Source organism: Lontra canadensis, unplaced genomic scaffold, assembly GCF_010015895.1.
Source record: "Lontra canadensis isolate GAN:19392208 unplaced genomic scaffold, GSC_riverotter_1.0 scaffold109, whole genome shotgun sequence".
Lineage (NCBI taxonomy): Eukaryota > Metazoa > Chordata > Mammalia > Carnivora > Mustelidae > Lontra > Lontra canadensis.
In genome coordinates, this window is record NW_022631103.1 from 467,147 (window position 1) to 489,995 (window position 22,849).

At 38.1% G+C, this 22,849-nt stretch overlaps 1 protein-coding gene across 3 annotated transcripts in view; it reads right to left on the minus strand.

Moving 5' to 3' along the window:
- USP24 (ubiquitin specific peptidase 24) overlaps nt 1-22,849 on the minus strand; it is a 134,185-nt gene that overhangs the window by 93,213 nt on the left and 18,123 nt on the right. For 2 of the 3 annotated variants that reach the window (XM_032839733.1, XM_032839731.1), the window contains exons 2-6: nt 11,876-12,041; nt 9,999-10,066; nt 6,456-6,599; nt 5,702-5,824; nt 320-355 (exon numbers count right to left, since the gene is read on the minus strand). In XM_032839733.1, the coding sequence (XP_032695624.1) occupies nt 320-355; nt 5,702-5,824; nt 6,456-6,599; nt 9,999-10,066; nt 11,876-12,041 (537 nt within the window). The remainder of the gene's footprint in view (nt 1-319; nt 356-5,701; nt 5,825-6,455; nt 6,600-9,998; nt 10,067-11,875; nt 12,042-22,849) is intronic. The other variant, XM_032839732.1, reaches the window with a different exon arrangement.

The following is a 22,849-nucleotide window of genomic DNA, read 5'->3' on the forward strand; positions in this document are numbered from 1 at the left end:
AAATGGTGTATATCAATAATTTAAGCAAAAAACGAAGGATACCATTCTACCCAATCAACATGCCCTAGGTAATACTGATCTTGAGGGAGTCACCACAAAGATTGTCCTAGGATAGCCTGTAGGGAGCCTGCTGAGTCCTACAGCTTACATGCATCCGTATAAACAGCACGTATGGAAAAGAGGAGGAACTACAGAATCTACCTCCTTATGAAAAGAAGTTCCTATGACTATCTCTAGCTGTCATTTACTTAAAATACCAAACTCCAGGTAATCTAGTTAGAAGAAGGAAAACATGACTGTATTAATGAAAGTTGTATACCTTATTTACCAAATCCACAACCCATCCATGAGGTTCCTGTGAGAAAAGAAAACAGAAATTGAGATGGCAAGATGAGAACTTCCCCCCATTAACCCCCATTTCTTTTAACCTTTGTCAAATGTTGGGAGAAAATAAAATATGAAGATGTCAAAAACATTCCAAAAGGCTTTTCTACAGGTTTCTCCATGGACGTCCAGGCCATTGCTGTACATGACTGTGGGGGGAGAACGGGGCTGCGCGTCTGGGCTGGGGGATGGCATTGCTAGAGCATGGCGTGTTCGTGCCTTTCTGCATCGCTCAGAGCAGCTGTCAAGCTCTCCAAGGTGCTGGATAACTTGAATTAAATTCTCAAAGAAAGTTACACTTTAGACATGAAGAATTCCTAACCTAAGGAGTAGTAGATCCCGAATAAAGTAAGGTTAAGTTTCATTCCCAGCTGTCCCATTAATAGGTACCCTGGAGCATGTGCTTTCTTTTTCCCGCTTTCCCTCCTTGCTTTCCTTTTCGAAGCCTTCACTGCTCCAGGGGCTGGATACCTTCATGGGGGAGCAGTGACTGTGAAAAGATGTGGTCCCTGCTCTCACAGAGCTCATACTGTAGCAGTGTCTACAAAAACAAGTAAACCACCACATACGTCACAGAATTCAGTCTGGGCTCAATCCCACAAAAGGAAAAACCACAAAACGGTCCTCAAATGAGAAATGGAAGGAGCCTACTCTGCTCAGAGCGGTGGTCATGGAAACCCTCTCTGGAGAAGAGGTCTTTGAGCTGGATCCTATAGGATGACAGCGATTTAGCCGTTCAAAGAGTCAAGGCAGAGAGGCCAAAATGGCAAAGGTCCAGTTTGGGGAAGGTCGTGAAGACGAACTGGGAGGGACTCTCCCAGGTGGGACACACTGAGCTGGGAAGAGTGGCTCGGGTGGAGCTCTCAAGGGAGGCAAACTCAGATCACATGGAAACGTGCCAACTGGGATTAGAAGGAAAGCAACAAAAGTGTTTAAACCAGATAGTGACACCTTTTATGTTGTAAGATGACCAATCTCGCAGTTGTGTGGTGGATGGAACGGAATGCATGAAGGTGAGTCGAAGGGAGAGGCGCAGTTGGAAGACCAGCGCAGTAACTAGGTGAGATGTGATGGTGTCACCAGTAGGACAGTAGCAGCAGAGACAGAGAGAACTGAACACCTTTGAGATGAACTCCAAGGACGTGTTTACAGTTGGAGGTGGGTCATAAGGGATAAATCGTGGCAGACTCCTGCGCGTCTCAGGCACACTAAGTTTGAGACGTCTGGGTAGCAACCAAAAGGAAAACAGTTGGTTCTTCAAGTCTGGTGTGCTCAGAGAAGATGTTTGGGTCACAGAGACATAAACTGAAGGGCCATGAGCATAAAGATGGCATTTACAGCCATGAAAATGGAAGACAGTTCTTAGGGAAAGAATATTGAATAAAGAAAAGGCGTCTCTGGGTCAAAGCTGAATCAAGGTGAAGGAATCACGGAAGGCAATGTGATGACTTAGGGATTAGGCAGAGAAGCAAGAGACTACAGAAAAACTGATTTGGGGGAGACAGGAACTGACAGTGACCATCCCTGTTGATGGGGGTCAAGAGACATTTCCTGTGGCTCTGGACATGTGGAGGCTGTCGGTGCCTTACCGAGAGCAGTTTCAGGGAAATGGCAGAAAAAGAACACAGACTGTCACACCCTGAGGAGATCATGGAGACTTCAGTCTAGTTAACCTCTAATAACTAAACACCTCTCTAACAGAAGAGCACTAACACCACAGGACAAAAACACTAAACAAATCTTTTAAAACATACAGCTGAGTTGGCACAAAGTGCTCAGAAACTGAAAACAAAGAGAAAGCAGAAATCGTGTGAGGTAAGCAGACTCTGAGGCCAGCCTTCACGGTGCAGGCTGTGGAACCCCGGTGAGGTCTGGCCTCCATCTTCACAGCCAACAAGGGGCTGGGAAACCAAGAGGAGAGAGTCACATAAAGCTGGAGCTCAAAGGGCTACCACCTCAGTGTAAGGTGAACTGAAAGAAATCATCTGCAAGAAAGGGAGAACAACAGGGAAGCCTGCCTACCTTGACTCTGATCCTGGATGGAGGGGAGGAAAAAAACTCTTAAGAGTCTATAACCATTGTCTTGCCTCACACGGCTTCACTTCTGAAATTCACACTGACTTTGGGGCGCTGGGCAGCTCAGAAGATTGGCCAGCCAACTTTTGGTCTTGGCTCAGGTCATGATCTCAGGGTGGTGAAATCAAGCTCTAGGTCAGGTTCTGCACTCAGTGTGGAGTCTGCTTAAGATTTTTCTCTCCCTCTTCCCCTGCCCCCACTCATAATCCCTCTCTTTCCATTTCTAGAATAAATAAATAAATCTTTTTTTTTTTAAGATTTTATTTATTTACTTGACAGACAGAGATCACAAGTAGGCAGAGAGGCAGGCAGAGAGAGAGAGGAGGAAGCAGGCTCCCCGTGGAGCAGAGAGCCCGATGCGGGGCTCGTTCCCAGGACCCCGGGATCATGACCCAAGCCGAAGGCAAAGGCTTCAACCCACTGAGCCACCCAGGCGCCCCAAGAATAAATAAATAAATCTTAAAAAAAAAATTCACACTGACTTTATGGTCTGAAATACCTTAAGCTGAAAATTTATTCTCAAGTGGTCCCAGATTTGTGCTCCCAGGCACCTGGAGGAAGTAGAGGTAAACCCTCTTTGAAAGGAAGGAACTTTCAATCCAGGCTTCAAACAATACTTCCAGATTTAATTTCAGGAAATACAACTTCACAGAAAAACAAACACAAACATGTAATTTTTTTTATATATATACACATACAGAACATAAAACAAGTTAAAGTTAGTAAAAGCCAGCAGAATCAGAGTTGTAGATATCAGACCCAGAACACAAACACACAGGAGAATGAAAACATGAGGCAGGAACATGAGATAATAAAAATGAGTAAACAAAGTCAAAGGAGAATCAAATAGAATTTATATAAATGAAGAAAAGATACTGAAATTGAAGACTTTTAACAAACAGGACAGGTTAGACAGCATACTTATATGGACAGAACCATGATTAGGGAACTAAATCCCAAATCTGAAAGAAATGATCACAACCTACAGCACAAGGACACAGGAAAATGGGAAATATGACAGAGGTTAAGGGTCATGGAGGACAGGTGCAAAGGTTTAACATGTATCCACTTGAAGTTCTGAAGAGGAAAGACTGACTAGTGGGGAAGAGGCATGATAATGGCTGAGAATTTTCCAGAATTGATATAAGATATTAGTCCTTAGATTTAGAAGCGCACAATCACAGGAGAGTCAAACTGCCAAACATCAAAGAGAAAGAGGGTATCTCCAAAAGCAAATGAACTTCTTACAAAACCAAGTCAGACCAACCACCAACTTCTCAACAGCAATCAAAGCCAGAAGACACTGACATAGTACCTCTGACATTCTGAAAGTGTAGCAGTCAATTTAGAATTAAAAACCCAGTGAAAATATTCTTTGAGGCATGGGAAATCAAATAAAGTTCAGGCCATCAAAAACACAGACTTAACCACCAAGATACTTGGGAGGATGCACTCCAGAAAGAAGAAAAATGATCCCAGTGAATAGAGAGAGAAGGAATGGTACTCAGTGATTCAGTACATACATATGGCTAAGTTAAAACACCATATAAGAAAATAATGATGGTATCTGTTTGAGGGTAAAGCAAGACAGGAGAGGACTAAGACACTGCATGGTAAAAACAAGGGGACAGAGTAAATCAGTCAGGTGGGGAATGAGCACATGAAACATTCCAAGGTCTTTACGTGCTGCTCAGAGGAGGACAAAGATATTCATGAAATTTTGATTTCATTTACATAAGTTACAGTTCCACGATAACCAGTAAAAGAACAAGTGGGAGGGGAGAAAAGTGGAATCTTCTCCGGTAGGGGTATGGAGGGCAGCGAATGATGCTGAAGCTAGACAGGGACGTGGGATCAAAGGCAGAATGTTTAAAGATGGGAAAGACTAGAGCATGATGTACATAACAGGAATGCTCCAACAGAGAGGAAAAGACTGCAGACACCAAACAAAGGACAGAAACCTTGAGGAAAATGCATCAGAAGACAAGAAGAAAGGGGATGATCTCAGGCCTTTGCAGGAGGGAGAACTGCTGTGCAGTACTGAGAGAAAATGCACAGAATGACCCTTTCTGGTCCTGGATGCCACGTGCGGAGACTGAGGGGAAGCTAAGGAACATCTGCTGAGTGCTTACGATAGTGAACCCCTGGGGTTAGTGGTCACGTAGACCGTTGTCATCCAACCTTCACAACACAACTGCAGACGAGGTTTGAATATTTTGGGAGGAAAGACTGTATACAGTTACAGACGCAGACGATGAGGCTGGATTATGTGGGTTCTTCCTGTGATGAGGTTTGTGGACTTGGGCAAGGACTCAACTCCTGTGTGCCTCAGTTTCTTGTCCATGAAATGGGGTCAGAAATAGTACCCCGATCATGGAGTTGTTGTGGAGATCAAATGCTAGAGTGTATACTCACTGCCCTTTCCACTCGGCCTCATCCCTCCTCCGGGAGGACTGCCTGACCCTCCCAGACAGCAGGGACCACCCCCTCCTGCAGTCCGCATTACAATGACTGCATGTACTGTCCGTGGTACCTTAAGTTTTGGTTTTCAAATTTCCTCTGCTAGCTCTAAGTTAGGAGCCATGGCTTACTACTCTTTATATGACTGCTGAACCAAACTTCTGCTTCGACTAAAGCAGTGGTCAAGTTTTCTATCTACTTGATTGACTCCTTTGAACGGTTCCTCAAAAACCAGAGTTCGACCAACAGATGTTTAGATAATGTACTCCTTGTGGGTATAATGTTACTGGGTACACTGTAGGCCTTTAAATATAAAATCAAGATAACTGGTTCTTGGCTTGGAAAAGAAACCCCAAAGCTTTAATGCTTCTGGAGTTTAAAAGAAAATGATACATAAGACTACCTTGTAGATTATTTTTTCTAGGCATAATTAGCCACTTCAAACGGTTTCAAATGCTCTAGCTTCTCAAACATCTCTGAGAAACTGGGACACCCATTAAATTGGGGTTCTGACAATTCAAAAAATAGGGCACTGATGTCATGCGGTCATTCCGCATTTCGCTAAACATCATTTCAAATCTATAAATTATTTATGATGCTCGTTAATGGCTGTGGAAAAATACGTAATATCTGAAAAAAAAAGTTAAGCAATTTTATGAGCCATATGGAATATCTGTCATTTTTCACAGACTGTTTTAATCCTTCCACGTAAATTTTTGTGGCACATAAAATCTTTTTTAATACATTTCTTTATAAAATGATGAAACAAGATCATGTTTACCTTTTGGAAAGTAGACACAGGTGAAACAGCAAACATATTTCCCTCCCCAAACACTTCTGTCCAATTCCTCTGAGACACTTTCATTCTGTTTTTAAAATGGTATTCATTATCAGGATTGAAAGCCTAGATTCAAAGAGAACAGAGAAGCACTATTATTATCTATTTCTATAGCAACAAATATTAGCATTAGAAAAGAAGAAAAATATAGCCTTGGACTCCTTCGGTAATGGAATCTTAGAAATATCCCAACAGCGTGAATTCCCGAGCTAGTGCAGAGAAGCGGATGGGTGAGGCAGAGCTCTCCCCTCCTGTCCAGTGGCCACTGGGAGGGAAAACAGGGCGCGCAGCCAGGTATCCTGGAGCTGGCACAGGTACGGCCGGCCAGCAGGGCCGTAAAGGCCCCTTCTTCACACAGCTACTGGGACTAGTCAGGGAAAAAGGCCAAAAACCAAACCACAGGAGCACCCCTGTGAAAGCATTTATGATGTGAATAATCAGGAAGACATGAGGGAAAGCAATTTAATTATTCTACGAGCTGAGAAAGCTATTAAAATTAGAAAGGTATTTTGTTAAAACTGGGAACACAGAATGAATGACTGCTCTGTTTTTAAAATAAAAAAGCAAGGTCCCTAACAGCTAAGTTAATATATTTTACAGTATCATTATCACTCTTTATTAATTACAAGTTATAGGACAGTTGGTATTTTAAACAAAATCAAAACACAGAGTACTTCATATTTTAGAGATACTGTACCATTGTAAGCACACCCAGGAGACCAGTGGGAATCGGATCTTGTTTAATTCTCTCTGCAACCAGTTCTATTAATAGCATCAACATGTTGTAGATTCCTTCATGAATTTCAGTACCCCATTTGTGAACAGCACTTGAAGTCAGGAGCTACAGAAACAAAGGGCTAGCTTTAGAGTCTAACTTGAAAAGCAGAAGTCTAATGTTTATCAGTTCAATCTTGAATAATCAAGAGATGATTTCCATAGTATCACTTTTAAGCAGATGACTTGCTTTAAAAGTCCTACAACCTGCAGCCCATCTACTCGCTCAATGATTTCAGAGTCAACATGAGTTTTGTTTTTCAATGTTAATTTCCTTAATTCAACTGAAACACTTGGTTTAAGAGAAAAATTTCCTTTGTTTCTCTACTTTTCCTTATTACTTGGGGAGGTCAAATGGTGTAGAGCAAGTAAGAACCTGAGCAAGTAAGAATCTGAGGCCAAATCCTGGAGCTACTACTGTTTTATAGCTGTATGGCCTTGGACAAAAATTACCAAAGTTCCCAGGGGCCCAGCTGTCTCATGTCTAAAGAAGCAAAACTCCTATCCACTTCACAAAGGTGTGATGAGTATCAAAAGATAAAACAAAAGTGAAAGTGTTTTATAAATAGTAAGGTATTATTATTACTATATTTTGGCTGTCAGTATTAACCAATATTCTTAGACTCTAAGAGGTGTGTGCTATATTTCATGATTTGAACATATTCTTGTTGTATTTTTAATATCTCAGAAACAGGACTGCATCTTTCCACCTGCTGACCAGATGGCAATGGGACTCTGTGAAGGAAATTTTAGAAATACTTTACTAGAAATTTTCTTTCACTTATAATTTCCTTTTTGATATGTACAGAAGGACATTCAATTAAAAAAAATGTTTAAGTAAATCTAAAAGTCCAAAGGGATAAGGCACTGTAACATTTTGCAGCTATTTTTCTTTAATATAAAACAAAATATATAGCAATGTTGCATCTTACACTCAGCATCTTAGATTCATTAAAAAGGAGGGAAAAGGCACATAGATGAATATAGAATAACCACCAGTGGATTTCTCCAATCATCAGTCTAGTCCTTGGGGAAATCTAAGGCAGGAACAACTTGCTGGAATAGGGAATGAGAAATCAAAGGGAATCACTTAATAAAATAATGGCAAACTGGTATGGTGGTTTCATGTTTTTGTAAGATTTCCCTTTAGAAGGAAAATACTATGCAATAAAAATTCCACCTTGGTCACAATGAGAACCCCTTAATAAGAGCAGCTTGAAGAGCCCAAACTTCTTTAGATGCAGAGAAAAACCCCAGTTCCAGATTTCTAAATACCAATTAGCTGAACTATTTGGTCACACGAGTAATAGTCATAAGACTGACTTCATATAAACCAATGAGTTACTATTTTTTGGGCAAGAATTTTTTGCCTGCTGATACCTTCTTTCTCCACTTAAATAAAAAAGCAAAATGAAGCTGATTAGCATTTGAGAAGGGTCATGGACTACAAAATAAAATGTATGTGGATTTAGCACCACTCCCTCTATTGCAATCTCATCTGTTCAGTTTTGAATGTGGAAAGGGAAGTCTACCTACCTTGCAGAAGAGGGGTGAAAGCCAGGCAGCCCTTTGGGGGGAAGTTGTGCTCAAGGTTTAAGTATGCAGGGGTTAAAGTATGCCAGACCTAGATCTACTTCCCTGCTTGAACACACAATATGGGATCCAGGCCAGCCTCAAGGTAAAAGGTAAAGAAGGCAGACATGACAAGAGCCCCTTTGGTGCACCTTATTCATACAGTTGCTTATTACTTACACCCTTCCTTCTAATCAAACATTCGAGGTTGTCTTGTGAGAAAAGTCAAGAAAGAGGGTAGAGAGATGGTAATCACACCAGGAAACACAGCTAAGGGAAATGATACCAGTTATATAAAACACTACTGAGCTTTCTGGTAGCCGAGTCTAAAGGCACACAGAATTCTGTAAATTAAATTCTGGTTTAATGTTTTAAAAGTATGCTTTACTGATGTGAAGGAGAACCTTTTTAATAGCTCTAAACTGTAAAGAGAATTTAACATACACAGTTTTACATAAATGACACTGAACAATGTAACAGAGGGTACCTTTGTGCTCGTAGTTCCACAAAAAAAAACCACAACTGAGCAACCAACCGCTGGACCATTTATTACACTATTACAAACAACTGAGGACATAATATAAAACTGTTTTCTGAAGTGTTTCTGCACCGAGTTACAGTCATATACTCCAAATATGTAACTTGTCGGTGACCTGTGTTGACACAGGGCTGTCTGGATCTGGAGCTCATCAACCTAAAGGTCTTTATACTGATAAATCCTTCTCCATGGCTCTAAATAAAGCTGCATTTTCTTTCTCTGTAAATTTATGCATATAACATAATGTGTCACAGTATGTGACATTACAAAAATTCAGCTATTTTTAAAAAAATTACTGTAATTCTTAACAGAATTTGTAAAAACTTAAAATAATTTAAAATGATAAATCGGTAGATGAATTCACCCAAAATGAACATAAGTCTTGATTTCATGTAATCTCTGCCCAAATGACAATTTTTAAGAATTTCACACTTTTTTCAAAGATGCAGCTGTTTTTGTTCCTAGAATTAATTTTGTTATTTTGTATGCCTTGAATCAAGGGAGATTCTATCAAGATGTAGATGGGAATAATAGTTTACAAATGAACAGTTTATTTTGCTGGGTTCAAGATAAATACAGTCTTCACCCATCTGTAGATCTAGTGACTTCCTTGCCTATGGGACAAAAATGGATGTCAAAATCCAGAAGGACAAGACAGCGGGGAGACTCATTCATTCAGCAAAGACTTACTAAGCTTTCTCTTGGAGGTAGGCACTGGCTACACACTGGGGAAAACGACAGTGTCTATGACACTGTCCCTACTCTTTTGGGAATTCAGGACTCATGTCCTGAAAAGGGAATCATGCTGAGTTAGACTGCTTTCTGAAACACAAGTCCTGTGATCTCCTATTCTCCCTGTTAAGAAAAATCACTTTATAAGCGATGTGACCAGAAGGGGAGGAAGCGCATGACTCTTGCTCTGCCACAGAAGCTGCCACACACCTGCCATTTTGCCATGGAACATACTCAACCCAGTAAAACTTTGTACTATTCAAATTCCTCTTCTGTCTCAGTACAACAATCAGTACAAATGGCTTGTATTTTGATAAAGAAATATTATCTTTCTAAATACCACAAGCCTTAGATTAGTATGGCATCATTTCCTAGTATAGGTAAGCCTAACCTATCCTTTGGCAATTAAAGAGAAGGAAGGAAATGTTACAGCCGTCCAAAGACATGCACAAACAAATAAATCATTCATAAGCCCCAAATTCGGAGTGACTTTGTTCTGAGTAGGGGATTCCTCCGTTGAACAAGACTCGTAAATTGGCCCCACACAAAAAACTAAAGCGAAAACAAAAAGCCCGCTCATTCTCACCCCCATCCAAAAAATCAGACTAGCGCATTTTTCCTTACCTTTTTAAAGGCTTCAGGCATACACCTATCCATAAATCTTTTACAATTCTCATCCGACTCGGAAAGACCTTAGTAAAATAAATGAAACAACATGCCTTACTACGATTTTAGGCAGTTTGCAGAAATCATATATATCAATTCCAAATTCATTTGTATGGAATTATTTATGGAAACCCTGATTCTTACGGGATTATTAAAAGCAGAATATATATATTCTGATGAAGGAACACACTGACAACCACAGTATTAATGTATTTGTAAGAGCCCAATATATTCACATATTTATTAATTCATATACATTTGTTAACAGTATAATAAATAACTAGAAGTGAAATGGTTGAACGTAGGTTTCCATTGTCAGAGTAACTTCAAACAATCGGCCTTAACACCAACAGCAGCCTCTTAATAGCTGTTGTTTTCCTAAACAGCTCTATAAAAACACAAATTATTCTCAACAGATACCAAAATCACTCTTCTTCCCTAAGACAAACCGAGGGACTCCGTGTTATTAAATGCGCAGAGTTGCGCCTGGCACACAACAGGTGATTAGTATTTGCCAAGTGAATGAATGAATCCACTGTAAAATTACCATTTGGAATACGCTGTGTAAAAAAATCTTAATAATGTATTTTGCTTGTCATCGGGAATACTGCTGGACACATTTTTTTTCAGACCCACTGTGTAGCGTAGTACCTACCTCCCAACAGGTACACAATGAATGCTGCTGCCGAAAAGCCAGTCCTAAGGTGCCATACAAAGCCGTGAGAATTAAATTTGATCCCAGTCAAAATATTTCCTTTTGATGTGCCTCATATTTAATCATGGTGGTAAACTATGCACAATTTTAATGAGGGGGAAAAAAATCACAAAACAGTGGACCAAGTCATCTGATTTTATTAACTGAATATGAAAAATAAATTACTTTTTTTCTTAAAGATTTTATTTATTTATTTGCCAGAGAGAGCGAGCGAGCACAGGCAGGCCGAGTGGCAGCAGAGGCAGAGGGAGAAGCAGGCTCCCCGCCGAGCAAGGAGCCCGATGTGGGACTCGATCCCAGGACTCTGGGATCATGACCTGAGCCGAAGGCAGCTGCTTAACCAACTGAGCCACCCAGGCGTCCCATAAATTACTTTTTCTTCAATGTATTTAGAGTCTAGAAGCTTCCTTATACTGATACCCATTTTCCAACGTGGAGATATTTTATTACTCTGTTACTTGAAGATTTATAAAGCTCTTAAGACAGTGCCAAACATTTAATATGCACAAAATGTTCACTAAATAAATACTATTTTCTTTTCCTAAAGAATAAAAAGCCACTGAATTGAACCTTAAAGTTCTCCAAGCTTTTGCGGAAAATGTTCATTTCAATTTCTATAAAGCTTTTCAATTATATTTTAAAGACTCTTGGGGTGCCTGGGTGGCTCAGTGGGTTAAGCCTCTGCCTTTAGCTCAGGTCATGATCTCAGAGTCCTGGGATCAAGCCCCACATCAGGCTCTCTGCTCAGTGGGGAGCCTGCTTCCCCCCACCCCTGCCTTCCTCTCTGCCTACTTGTGATCTCTCTCAGTATCTTAAAAAAAAAAAAATTCTATTTTAAAGACTCTCATCCTTTGTTGGAGCTAGAAGAAAACAGCTGGCTGAATTCAAAGCTTTTATTCCACAGGGGCTACACCAAGACTAGGAGAATAAACGATCAAATATCATACAGAGCCCTCTCTCTCTGGCTACTTGTGATTTCTCTCTCTCTGTCAAATAAATAAATAAAATCTTAAAAGAAAAATCATACAGAGGGGTGATTATACAAGAGTGAAGTTTAACGTCAGGGCTCCTATCAAACAAACAGTCCCCTCCTTCTGTGTCCTGGAGCGTAAGGACTTACCAAGTCTGGCCAAATAGGTAGACGCCAACAGACATTTGCCTAGTGATTCTTCTCGCTTGTAAGGGATGGACCAGTGATCAGTCAAAACGCGGCTTTCCAGTTCATACAAATTGGTTGTAGGGAATTCAATTCCTTCCCCTGAGCAGTTTCCATTTTCATCATTCTTCTGACAAAAAGGGATTATGGTAAGAAAACAAATACACACATTAGTGACTACTGTAAAATGTCTCACTTGGGCACAGAACAGATGCTGCCCCAATGGGAGCTGTGAACACTGAGTGTGGATTCCCCATCTCTTTCTCATAGTCACATCTTCTGCCAGACTATCTCAGATCCTCCAACCTCTCGTCATGGCGGCATCCCCAGCTCTCACAGAGGCCAGCCCACCTCTTTCTTCAATCTCTTGAAATCTTCAATCTCTATGATAGAGCACACCACCTCCCCCTGCTTTCAGAAGGGAGAGGTTTCCCCAAGGAGTTCTCCGTATTGCTTCTCCATCTCCTCACACTGACTCTTCCCTGACCCTTCCAGAGTCCCTACTCTCCCACAGCGGCTGTTGTTCAGGCCACCACTAAGTCATTAAATCCAATGAGCAGTTTCAGTCCCACTCTTCCTTCTCAGTAGAATCTGTCCCTCTGCCACTCCCTCTTCTTGAAATGCTAGCTCACAGGCCTCACTCCCAGGAGGGCACACCTTCCTGTGCTCCTCCTGCAGCTCCGGCTGTTCTGTCTCTTCTGGTACACCGCTTCTTCCTGACCATCAAATACTGAAGCTTCTTAAACCTCGCTGCTAGGATCTTTCCTCTCAGGTGATCTCCAACCCAGTGAAGGGCAGAAATCAAGGACTCATTCTTAAAACCCTATTCTACCATTCTCCCCTCCAAGACCTGGTGATGAGACTCCCTACATTTCTCTCAAATCTATCTACTTCTATCCACTGCCAGGGAGATACCACTATTCCCGATTTCACCCATCTACCTTCTTTATGTAACTGCTGTGCATCCATAACTCTTTCAGAAAAGCCTTTCTGGAACTCCTAAACTATACTGAATTCCTTGCATTATTTTATACTCTTACCATCCTGAACTTCTCTTTCATAGCACTGCTCACAGACTTTACACTTATTAGTGATATATGTTATGTGTGCTGCCACTAGACCAAGATCCATGAAGACATGGACCCTGTTTGGTTTTGACTGCCTCTCTATCTCCAGAACCTGGTGCCCAACACAAAGCAGGTATTTAGTATGTGTTGGTAAGTGAAAAAATACTTGATTCAAACAAAGTTTCAACCATCAATAGGGTAACAGCTAGGCTTTCCATAAGTTCTTACCATAGTAATTTGTTATAAAGCGACCTGGGCCTCTCCCCCAAACTGCCTAATACCTACTCTGGTTTCTTTGAAACCTAAATATTTTCACAATTCACTCTATAATTTAATCATTCCAAAATAAAATCATTCCATTAAAAAATTACTTTTCGCCTCAGTTAAAGAAAACACCATAAATATAAAGCAGAAATGATAAAAGTATACAGAAGAAAGTGATTTTCAATCCCATATGAGAGCTAAAGGAATGGTGACACTTTTTTTTTTTTTAGGTTTGTGGTTAAACTGGGATGAAAATAAGACAAAAAATAGAAAGGTGGTGAAAAACTAAAAACAAAGTAGACAACAACATAAACTGGAGGTAAAAGGTGGGGGGGATGAAATAGGTTTAGAATCATAATGTATGGGGGAAATTCAGCTTTTAAAATATAATACTATTCAGAAATACACAAAATTACTAAGTTCTGTAAACAAAACAGTTTTACCTAAAGGAACTCTAATAAGAGTAAAGATTTTAGTATTCTTTAAAAAATGTTTACTTGTTAAATGTTTAAATTTAATAACTTAGGATCAAAGTAGAATTAGGGCATACAAAAATAAAATTCAACCAGATGACATACTATGCCATTACTACAAAATACCTATCATTAATTTCTACAGGAGTTAATAGATCAAATCATAGATGAAATCACTGAATGCACCTAGTAGCTACTAAAACTACAAGCTTCCAAATGGTTGCCTTTCTAGGAGTCACAAGAAAGCTGCGCCCTCTCCCTGCTCTCCAGCAGGTGAGGACACAATGAGTTCAGCAGCAGCCTATGACCCGGAAGGGGACCCTCACTAGAACCTGACCATGTGGATCCTCTGATCTTGGACTTCAGCCTTCAGAGCAGTATGAAATGAATTTCTGCTATTCATAAGCCAAAAACTAAGCAACTGAAGAGCTAAGAGCTTCCTCTGGGGGCTGGGAGAGAAGCAAGGGTCTCTACCATCAGTAATGAGATGAAGAGCATATGCACACTGAAGTAGTGCACCATGAAGGCACAACATCACTTGTGTGGTCATCCTGCCAGATATGCAAAACCTGAATCTAGCCATGAGGAAACCCAATATGAGGAACACTCAAAAAATAACTAGGCCTGTATTCTTCAAAAATGTCGAAGTCATGAAAGACTGAGAGTGACCCGACAAATAACTGAGACATGGGCTCCTGGGTTAGATCTTGAAACAGGCATTTTTGTTCCTGTTTTACTTTACTTCTTGGCTTCAAAGGACTTTAATACTGGATCAATGTTAATTTCCTCATTTTGATAACATGCAAAGGTTAGAAATATCTTCATTTTTAGGAAACACACATCGAAGTATTTAAGGGTAAAGGGGCATCATGTCCACAATTTATTCTCCAACAGTTCAGAAAAAGCAGTAACAAAACAGACACAAATTTATATACACATGAACACCACAGATGTATGTGTACATACAAAAAGAGAATAATAAAGAAAATGTGATAAAATGTTAACATTTGAAGAACTTAATAAAGGTTATATAAAAATTCCAGATTTATGGTAAAGTCACAATGTACTTTTTTACAACTTTTCTGTAAATCTGGAATTACTACAAAATTAAAATAAAAACAATTTAGTCAGATGAAGTTATAAAGACCTAGGATTTTGGAGTAAGAGAATCTAAGAAAATTAAGTATTTTACACAGGTATAACCTAATGAATCTAGAGAGGTGGGGGTGTACCTATAGTGGTAAAAAAAATAAAAAGAAAGTTAAATTATACTTAGTATGTTCTACTTTTGGACTGAAACCCCATTCTAGTTGGTAACATAAATAATTTGTTTTCTAGGGCATCTGGGTGGCTCAGTGGGTTAAGCCTCTGCCTTTGGCTCAGGTTATGGTTTCAGGGTCCTGGGATCAAGGACTGTATCGGGCTATCTGCTCAGCAGGGAGCCTGCTTCCCCCACATTTCTGCCTGCCTCTCTGCCTACTTGTGATCTCTGTCAAATAAATAAATAAAATCTTAAAAAAAAAATTGGCTTCTAAATACTTTTATGTTTTTGTCTCAAATTACTAAATAAGTATACATGTTCTTTGTAGGAAATACAGAAAATATGTATAGCAAAAAATAAATTCCACGACTTAAAAATTAATCACACCGACATTTTAATAACTATTTTCCACTAAAAGCTATTTCTTTACAGACTTCATTTTCTTAAAAATGCATAAATGTGGAAGTAACCACCTCCACAGGCCCCCATCACTCTCTCTCATATAAAGACAGTATTAATGCAGCATTTATTCTATCTGATTTAAAAAACTGATGCAGAAAGCAGTAATTATAAAACTGTGTTAATGGAGCAATGTTTTGTATCCTATTGAAATTAAGTTAAATCTGAATGACACAGCTACAAATTCAGATGTTAATTATAATCCACAGGGCAACTGCTAAGAAAATAACTAAAAAATCTACCCAGTAAAAAACAAAACAAAACAACAACAAAAAAACCCAAACCAAACAACAACAACAAAAAAACCCCAAGGGAATTAAAATGGCATACTCAAAAATATCTACTTAATACAAAAGACAAGAGCAATGGAGGGAGGATTAGAGGAACAAAAAAGCATAAGACATAGAAGACAAATAGCAAAATGGCAGATATAAATTTTGTCTTATCAATTAAGTTATAATTATCAGTAATATGTTAAATATAAATGGACTAAACACTCCAATGAAAATGGTAGAGATCTGCAGAATTAATTTTAAAAACTGATCCAACTAGGGGTGCTTGAATGGCCCAGTTGATTGAGCATCCAACCCTTTATGTCGACTCAGGTCATGATCTCAGGGTTTTAAGATCAAGCCTCGTGTTGGGCTCTGCACTGAGTGTGCAGCCTGCTTGGGATTCTCTCTTTCCCTCTCCCTCTGCCCTGCCCCACCACATCCCAGTTCATGTGCATATGCATGTACTCCCCCCCCAAAAAATATATATATAAAATTTAAAAATAAAATGAATAAAAACAATCCAACTTTATGCTATCTGCAACAGACATGCTTCAGATTCAAAGACACAAAGTGGCTGAACTAAAAGGATGCAAAAGATATATCATGTACACACAAAAGAGCTGGAATGGCTATACCAGTATGAGTCAAACTAGATGTTCAGATGAAGATACTACCAAAGATAAAAAGGGATACTTCATGGTGATTTTCTAAAAAAGGTCAAAATAGCAGGAAGATAAAATAAAAGGATGGGAAAAGACATACCATGAAAAGAATAACCAAAAGAGAGCTGTAGTGGCTGGCTACACTAATATCAGGGAAAAAATAGATATTATGCAAAAATATGTTACTAAAGACAAGGAATTTTTTATGATAAAACAATCCATCAGGAAGACATAACAATCATAAAAATGTATGCATGTAACAAATGAGATTCAAAGAAAAGGAGGCAAAAAGTGACAGAATTTAAGAGAGAAATACGTACTTCAACAAGAATAGTTGGAGACTTTGGTGGTGCCTGGATGGCTCAGTGGGTTAAAACCCCTGCCTTCAGCTCAGGTCATGATCCCAGGGTCGTGGGATCAAGCCCTGCATCGGGGTCTCAGGTCGGCAGAGAGCCTGCTTCCTCCTCTCTCTGTTTCTGCCTGCCTCTCTGCCTACTTGTGATCTCTGTCTGTCAAATAAAGAAAGTCTTTAAAAAAAAAAAAAAAAGAATAGTTGGAGACTTTGACACCTCATTTTCAGTAACAGAACAAGAGAACAAGACAGAAGATCAACAAGGATATGGAAGAGTTAAATAAATAATACTACAAACTAACTAAATCTAAAAGGCATTTATAGAATATTCCAGCCAATCACAGCAGAATATATATTCTTAAGTGTATACAGAACACTCTTCAGGACAGAGCATGTTAGGTCCTAAAACAAGCCTCAAAAAATCTGAAAGGATTAAATCATACAAAGTGTGTTCTCTGACCACAATGGAATGAAATAAGAAATCAAGGGCAGAAGGAAATTTGGGGAATCTAAAAACATGGGATAATTAAACAACATACTTCTAAATACCACTGGGTTAAAAAAAAATCACAAGGGAAATTAGAAAGTGCTTTGAGATGAATGAAAATTAAAATATAACAAAACTTATCATGCAGTGATTAAAGGAAGATTTTTTTAAAAAGAAGATCTCAAACCAATAACCTGACCATGAACCTTATGGAAGTAGGAAAAGAGCAAACTAAACCCAAGGAAACAGGAGGAAAGAAATAATAAGGATTAGAGTGGAAACAAATGAAAGAAAAAAAAATAATAATAGAGACATTAAAACCAAAAGTTGGTTCTTTGAAAAGATCAACAAAAAGGAGAAATTTTTAGCCAGACTAACCAAGAAAGAAAGAGAGAAGATTCAAATTACAAAACTCAGGAACAAAAGAGGGGATATCAACACTAACCTTACAAAGATAAAAACAACTGTAAAGAATACTATTGATGATTCTATGCCAACAAATTAGATAATCTACATGAAATGGATATATTCCTAAAAGGACATAAACCACCAAAACTGACCCAAGAAGAAACAAAATCTCTATAGACCTATCCCAAGTAAATGGAGTACTTTGTAATCAAAAGCTTCCCACAGAGAAAAGGCCAGGGCTAGATGCCATTACCAATCAATTGTAACCAAACTCTTAAAGAAGAATTAACATCAATCCTTCACACTCTTCCCCATCCCAAAAAAGAAAAGGAGGGAACACTTATCAATTTATTTTACGAGGTCAGTGTAACTCTGATATTAAAACCAGACAAAGATACTTCACATTGATAGATGCTTGATGAATGAATGGATAAACTACATGTGGTATTTACATGCAGTAGTATATTCAGTCTTTAAAAAGAAGGAAATTCTCATACATGCTACAACCCTGCATGAACCCTGAAGACATTAGTGCTAAATGAAATAAGCCAGTCACAAAAGTACAAATGCTGTATGTTTCCATGTATATGAAGTAACAAGAGTAGTCATATTCATAGAACAGAAAATGGAATGGTGGTTGCCAAGGGCTGGAGGCAAGGGAGAATATGAAGTTACTGTTTACTGAATATATAGTTTCAGTTTAGAAAGATGAAAAAATTCTGGAGACGGATGGTGTGATGGTCGTAGAACAATGGAATGTATTTACTGCCACAGAACTATGCTTGAAAATGGTTAAAATGGTAAATTTATGTTAGGTATATTTACCACAGCTTAAAAAAATACATAAATCAATATCCCCATGAATATAGATACAAAAATCCTTCATAATAAACTAGCAAACCAAACCCAGCAGTATATAAAAAGGATTATACACGTGAGCAAGTATGATTTATCCCAGGCATGCAAGGTTCGTTTAGAATACAAAAATCAATCAATACACTACATAGCAGAATAAAAAACAAAAACACATGATCATCTCAACAGATTCAGAAAAAATATTCACAAAATCCAACACTTTTCATGATAAAAAAAAATTCAACAAAAAGGGAATTTCCTCAACCTGATAAAAGGCATCTAAGAAAGTCTATAATTAACATCATACTTAATTGTGAAAGACTGAATGCTTTCCTCTGAAGTCAAGAAAAAGAAGGATTCCTATTCTCACAGCTTCCATCATTCAACACTGTACTGGAGTATCTGGCCAGAGCTCTTAGGCAAAATAAGAAATAAAAGGCCTTCATTCATACTGAAAAGGAAGAATGAAACTATTTACATTCATTGATGACACATGTTGTATGCAGAAAATCCTAAGGAATACACCAAAAAACAAAACAACCTTCTGGAACTAATAAATGAGTTCAGCAAGGTTGCAGTTGAAGAATACAATATCAATATGTAAAATTCAACTGTATTTCTATACACTAATAATAATCCTACAATAAAATTAAGAAAATTCCATTTACAATAACATCAAAAAGAATAAAATACTTAGGAAGTACAACACTCATACACTGAAAACACACATTACAGCAAAGAAATTAAAGAAGACCTAAATAAATGGAAAGACATCCCATATTCATGGATTGGAAGCTAATATTGTTAAGATGGCAATAATTCCCAAATTAGTCTATAGATTCAAAACAATAAGCATCAAAATTCCCACTGTCTTCTTTGCAAAAATTGACAAGCTGACTCTAAAACTCACAAAGAACTGTGAAAAGCACTGAACAGCCAAAATAATCTTGAAAAAGAAGAATAGAATTTGAGGGTTTATACTTCTCTTTTAAAATGTACTACAAAGCTGTAGTAATCAAGACAATCCAGTACTGGCATAAAGATAAACATACAGTTCAATGGAACTGATTTGAGATTTAAAAACACAAAACCTTTATATTTGCAGTCAACTGATTTTCAACAAGGATGACAATAAAACTTGATTAATCTATGGCAAAGGCATAAAAACAATTCAATGAAAGTTAGCCTTTTCAACAAATAGTGCTGGGTGAACTAAATACACACAAGCAAAAGAATGAAACTTGACCCCTTCCTCATACACAAATTAACTAAAAATGTAACACAGGAATAATCTACATGACTGTGGATTGGGCAATTATTTCTTAGGACACCAAAAACACAATGTCAAAAGAAAAAATATATAAATGCTGAATTCCACCAAACTAAAAACTTTTTATGCATCAAAGGACATCATTAGGAGAGTGAAAAGATAATCACAGAATGGGAGAAAATATTTGCAACTTTCATATCTGATAAAAAATTTTTATCTAAAAAAGAGCTCTTATTAAATAAAAATCTTTTAAAACAAACAAATAAATAAGGAAGAACTATTACAACTCAACAATAAATAAACACCTCAATAAAAAAATGGACAAACTGGGGTGCTGAAAGGCTCAGTAGGTTAAGCATCCGACTCTTGATCTCAGCTCAGGTCTGGATCTCAGGATGCTAAATTCGAGCCCCACCCTGGGCTCCAAGCTGGGCATGCAGCCTACTTAAAACAAACAAACAAACAAACCAGAAAAAATGATCTCAACAGCCATTTCTCCAAAGAAGATATAAGATCTAAGTGGCCTTTAATTAGTACATGAAAAGATGCTCAATATTAACTGGTCCTCAGGGATATGCAAATCAAACCCTAAAGATACCACCTTCACATACATTAGAATGACTAAAATTAAGAAGATAAGTAAGTATTGGTGAGGATGTGGAAAAACTGGAACCCTCATAATTGGTGGTTGGAATATAAAATGGTGCAGCCACTTTGCAAGACTGCTGTCAATTCCTCAAAAGTTAATTGCAGTTACCATATGACACAGCAATTGTACCCACTGATACATTTACTAGATACACCCTAGAGAGATGAAACGTATGTCCACACAAAAACTTGTACATGAACGTGCACAGCAGCATTGGTGACGGTTAAGTCAAAAAGCAGTAAAAACCCAAATATCACTGAAACGAACGAATGAATAAATGTAGTATATCCATACAATGGAATATTTTTAACCCTAAAAACAGACGAAATACTGATAGCATGCTACAACATGAATGACATCTAAAAAACATTACAATAAATTGAAGCCAGACCAAATGGCCACATACTATATGATTCTGTTTATATGAATGTCTATAACAGACAAATCTGCAGACACAGGAAGTAGATTAGTGGTTGCCAGAGGATGGGAGGAGGGAGAAAAGGAGAGGCTTTTACTGGACATAAGGCTTCTTTGCGGGACAATTAAAATATTCTAAAGGAGAGGTGATGGCTGCAAAACTCTGTGAATGCATACTTTAAAAGGGTGAGCTTTATGGTATGTGAATTGTGACTCAATAAGGCTGTTATTTTAAAAAGCTGATTAACAAGAAGGAATTCAATGATTATGGTCACTAAACATGAATAAGTATATAAATATACCTAAGAACTTCGAAACACAGAGTTGTACCTAAAGATCTATAATAAAAATGATACCCAGGCCCATTTGACAGTTTGAAAACAGCAATTTAAAAAATAATATATCTGAGATCTAAGAGGCAAAAAGTCTCATGCTGCCTCCTAAGCACTTAACATTCTTGATCTTGAAAAAAAGAGAACAGGCGTGATGTACAGTAGGGTTAATGAATGATACAGAGCAGCATTACATTTTGAGAAGGTTGCTACCAACCAACACAAAGAGAGAGGGAATCTTAAGAGAGGAGGAAATAGTAACATGAACCCATTTTCAAGTTTAATATTTTGAGTCATCACTTTGAGTAGAGCCTGTCCTTGGCAAAAATTACATATTGAGCAAGAGAACACATGCAAAGCAGCTCAGAACTGTCCTATTGCAACACAGCTCCCAACGGAAATATGGTATTGGGCTTTTAATAAGAACTAAGGAATATAATACACTAATTCTTCATCAGATGCCAAATCCAAATGACTCTCAAGTAACCATTCATGTTTACTGGTTCTAAATGGGTTAAAAATGCATTTATCATAAACTTGCTAGGTTCCAGCCAATGTGCTCAGCACTGGAGACACAGATAAGGATACAACTCTTGTCTTTAAAGAGCAGGACACATGAATGCAGAGCAGGGAGGGGGCATCCAAGCTAGCCTGTGGATGTTGTGCACGCATGTGCACTGGGGAGGGATGTGTACACAGCTGAAGAAGTTTAAGGGGGACTGTATTCTAGACAGAGGCTTACAGAGAGTATTATTTCAAAACCAGTATTAGTTTTCAAGCATATTAATAAAACCTCAGTACTCAGCCTTTTTGACCACTTGAAGCAATGTCTTTACTATGATATTCCATCAATTTCATTTAAAATTTTAAAAGGTGTTTTATAATACGTAAATTCAGCATTTGTTAGACATGCACGATTCTGTCACCAGGCAATAAATAGAGAAATGACCTTGCAAACAATTCCTGAATGTCACTTTTAACCTGAAAATTTTCTAGTAACACTGAATCTTGTGTTTTTATTTCATCACCTAAGAAATATAATAGATGAGTTCATATTGTTAAATTATGGTTTCTGAATAGGCCAGTTTAGGACTAAAATAAAAACAATTAACATTGCTGGATACATAATTTAGCCTATTCCTAAATAATCTTACTTACGCCCCAAAATACAAATGAAAATATTAAACAAAGCCTCTGTAACTTCTGTAATACTTCATAGTGCTATAAACCTGCTAGGGATTCAAAGAGTCGTGATGACAATTTCATCTACTGGCACACTGTTCAGAATAAGGCTTACTACCTACTATTTACTTACTTAAAAGGGCAACTTAATACTCAGTAAAGTATTTCCAACTTAGAGAGTTGGAAGTTGAGTTATAAAGCTTTTCACAGTATTGCCAAATGCTGTCACTATATAGTGTAAATCTACCTCCACAGTTTAGATCTTTAAAGGAGATCTTTAGACTGAACAAGTAGGTTATTCTGACAAAAACATTTTTCCTTTTATATTTACAATTAGGTATGTTCATACATGTCACTACCCATATCCAGAAACTTGCCAGTTTGAAAAGTGCAGATAAACCAACGTAAATATAGGCACTACCTTAGTTGGTGGCTGAGTACAAAAAACAATGTAACTTATTAACCCTTGCAAATGAGCTTTAAAATAAGCATTGCACAAGGTTTTAAGTTAATAACAGAGTTTAA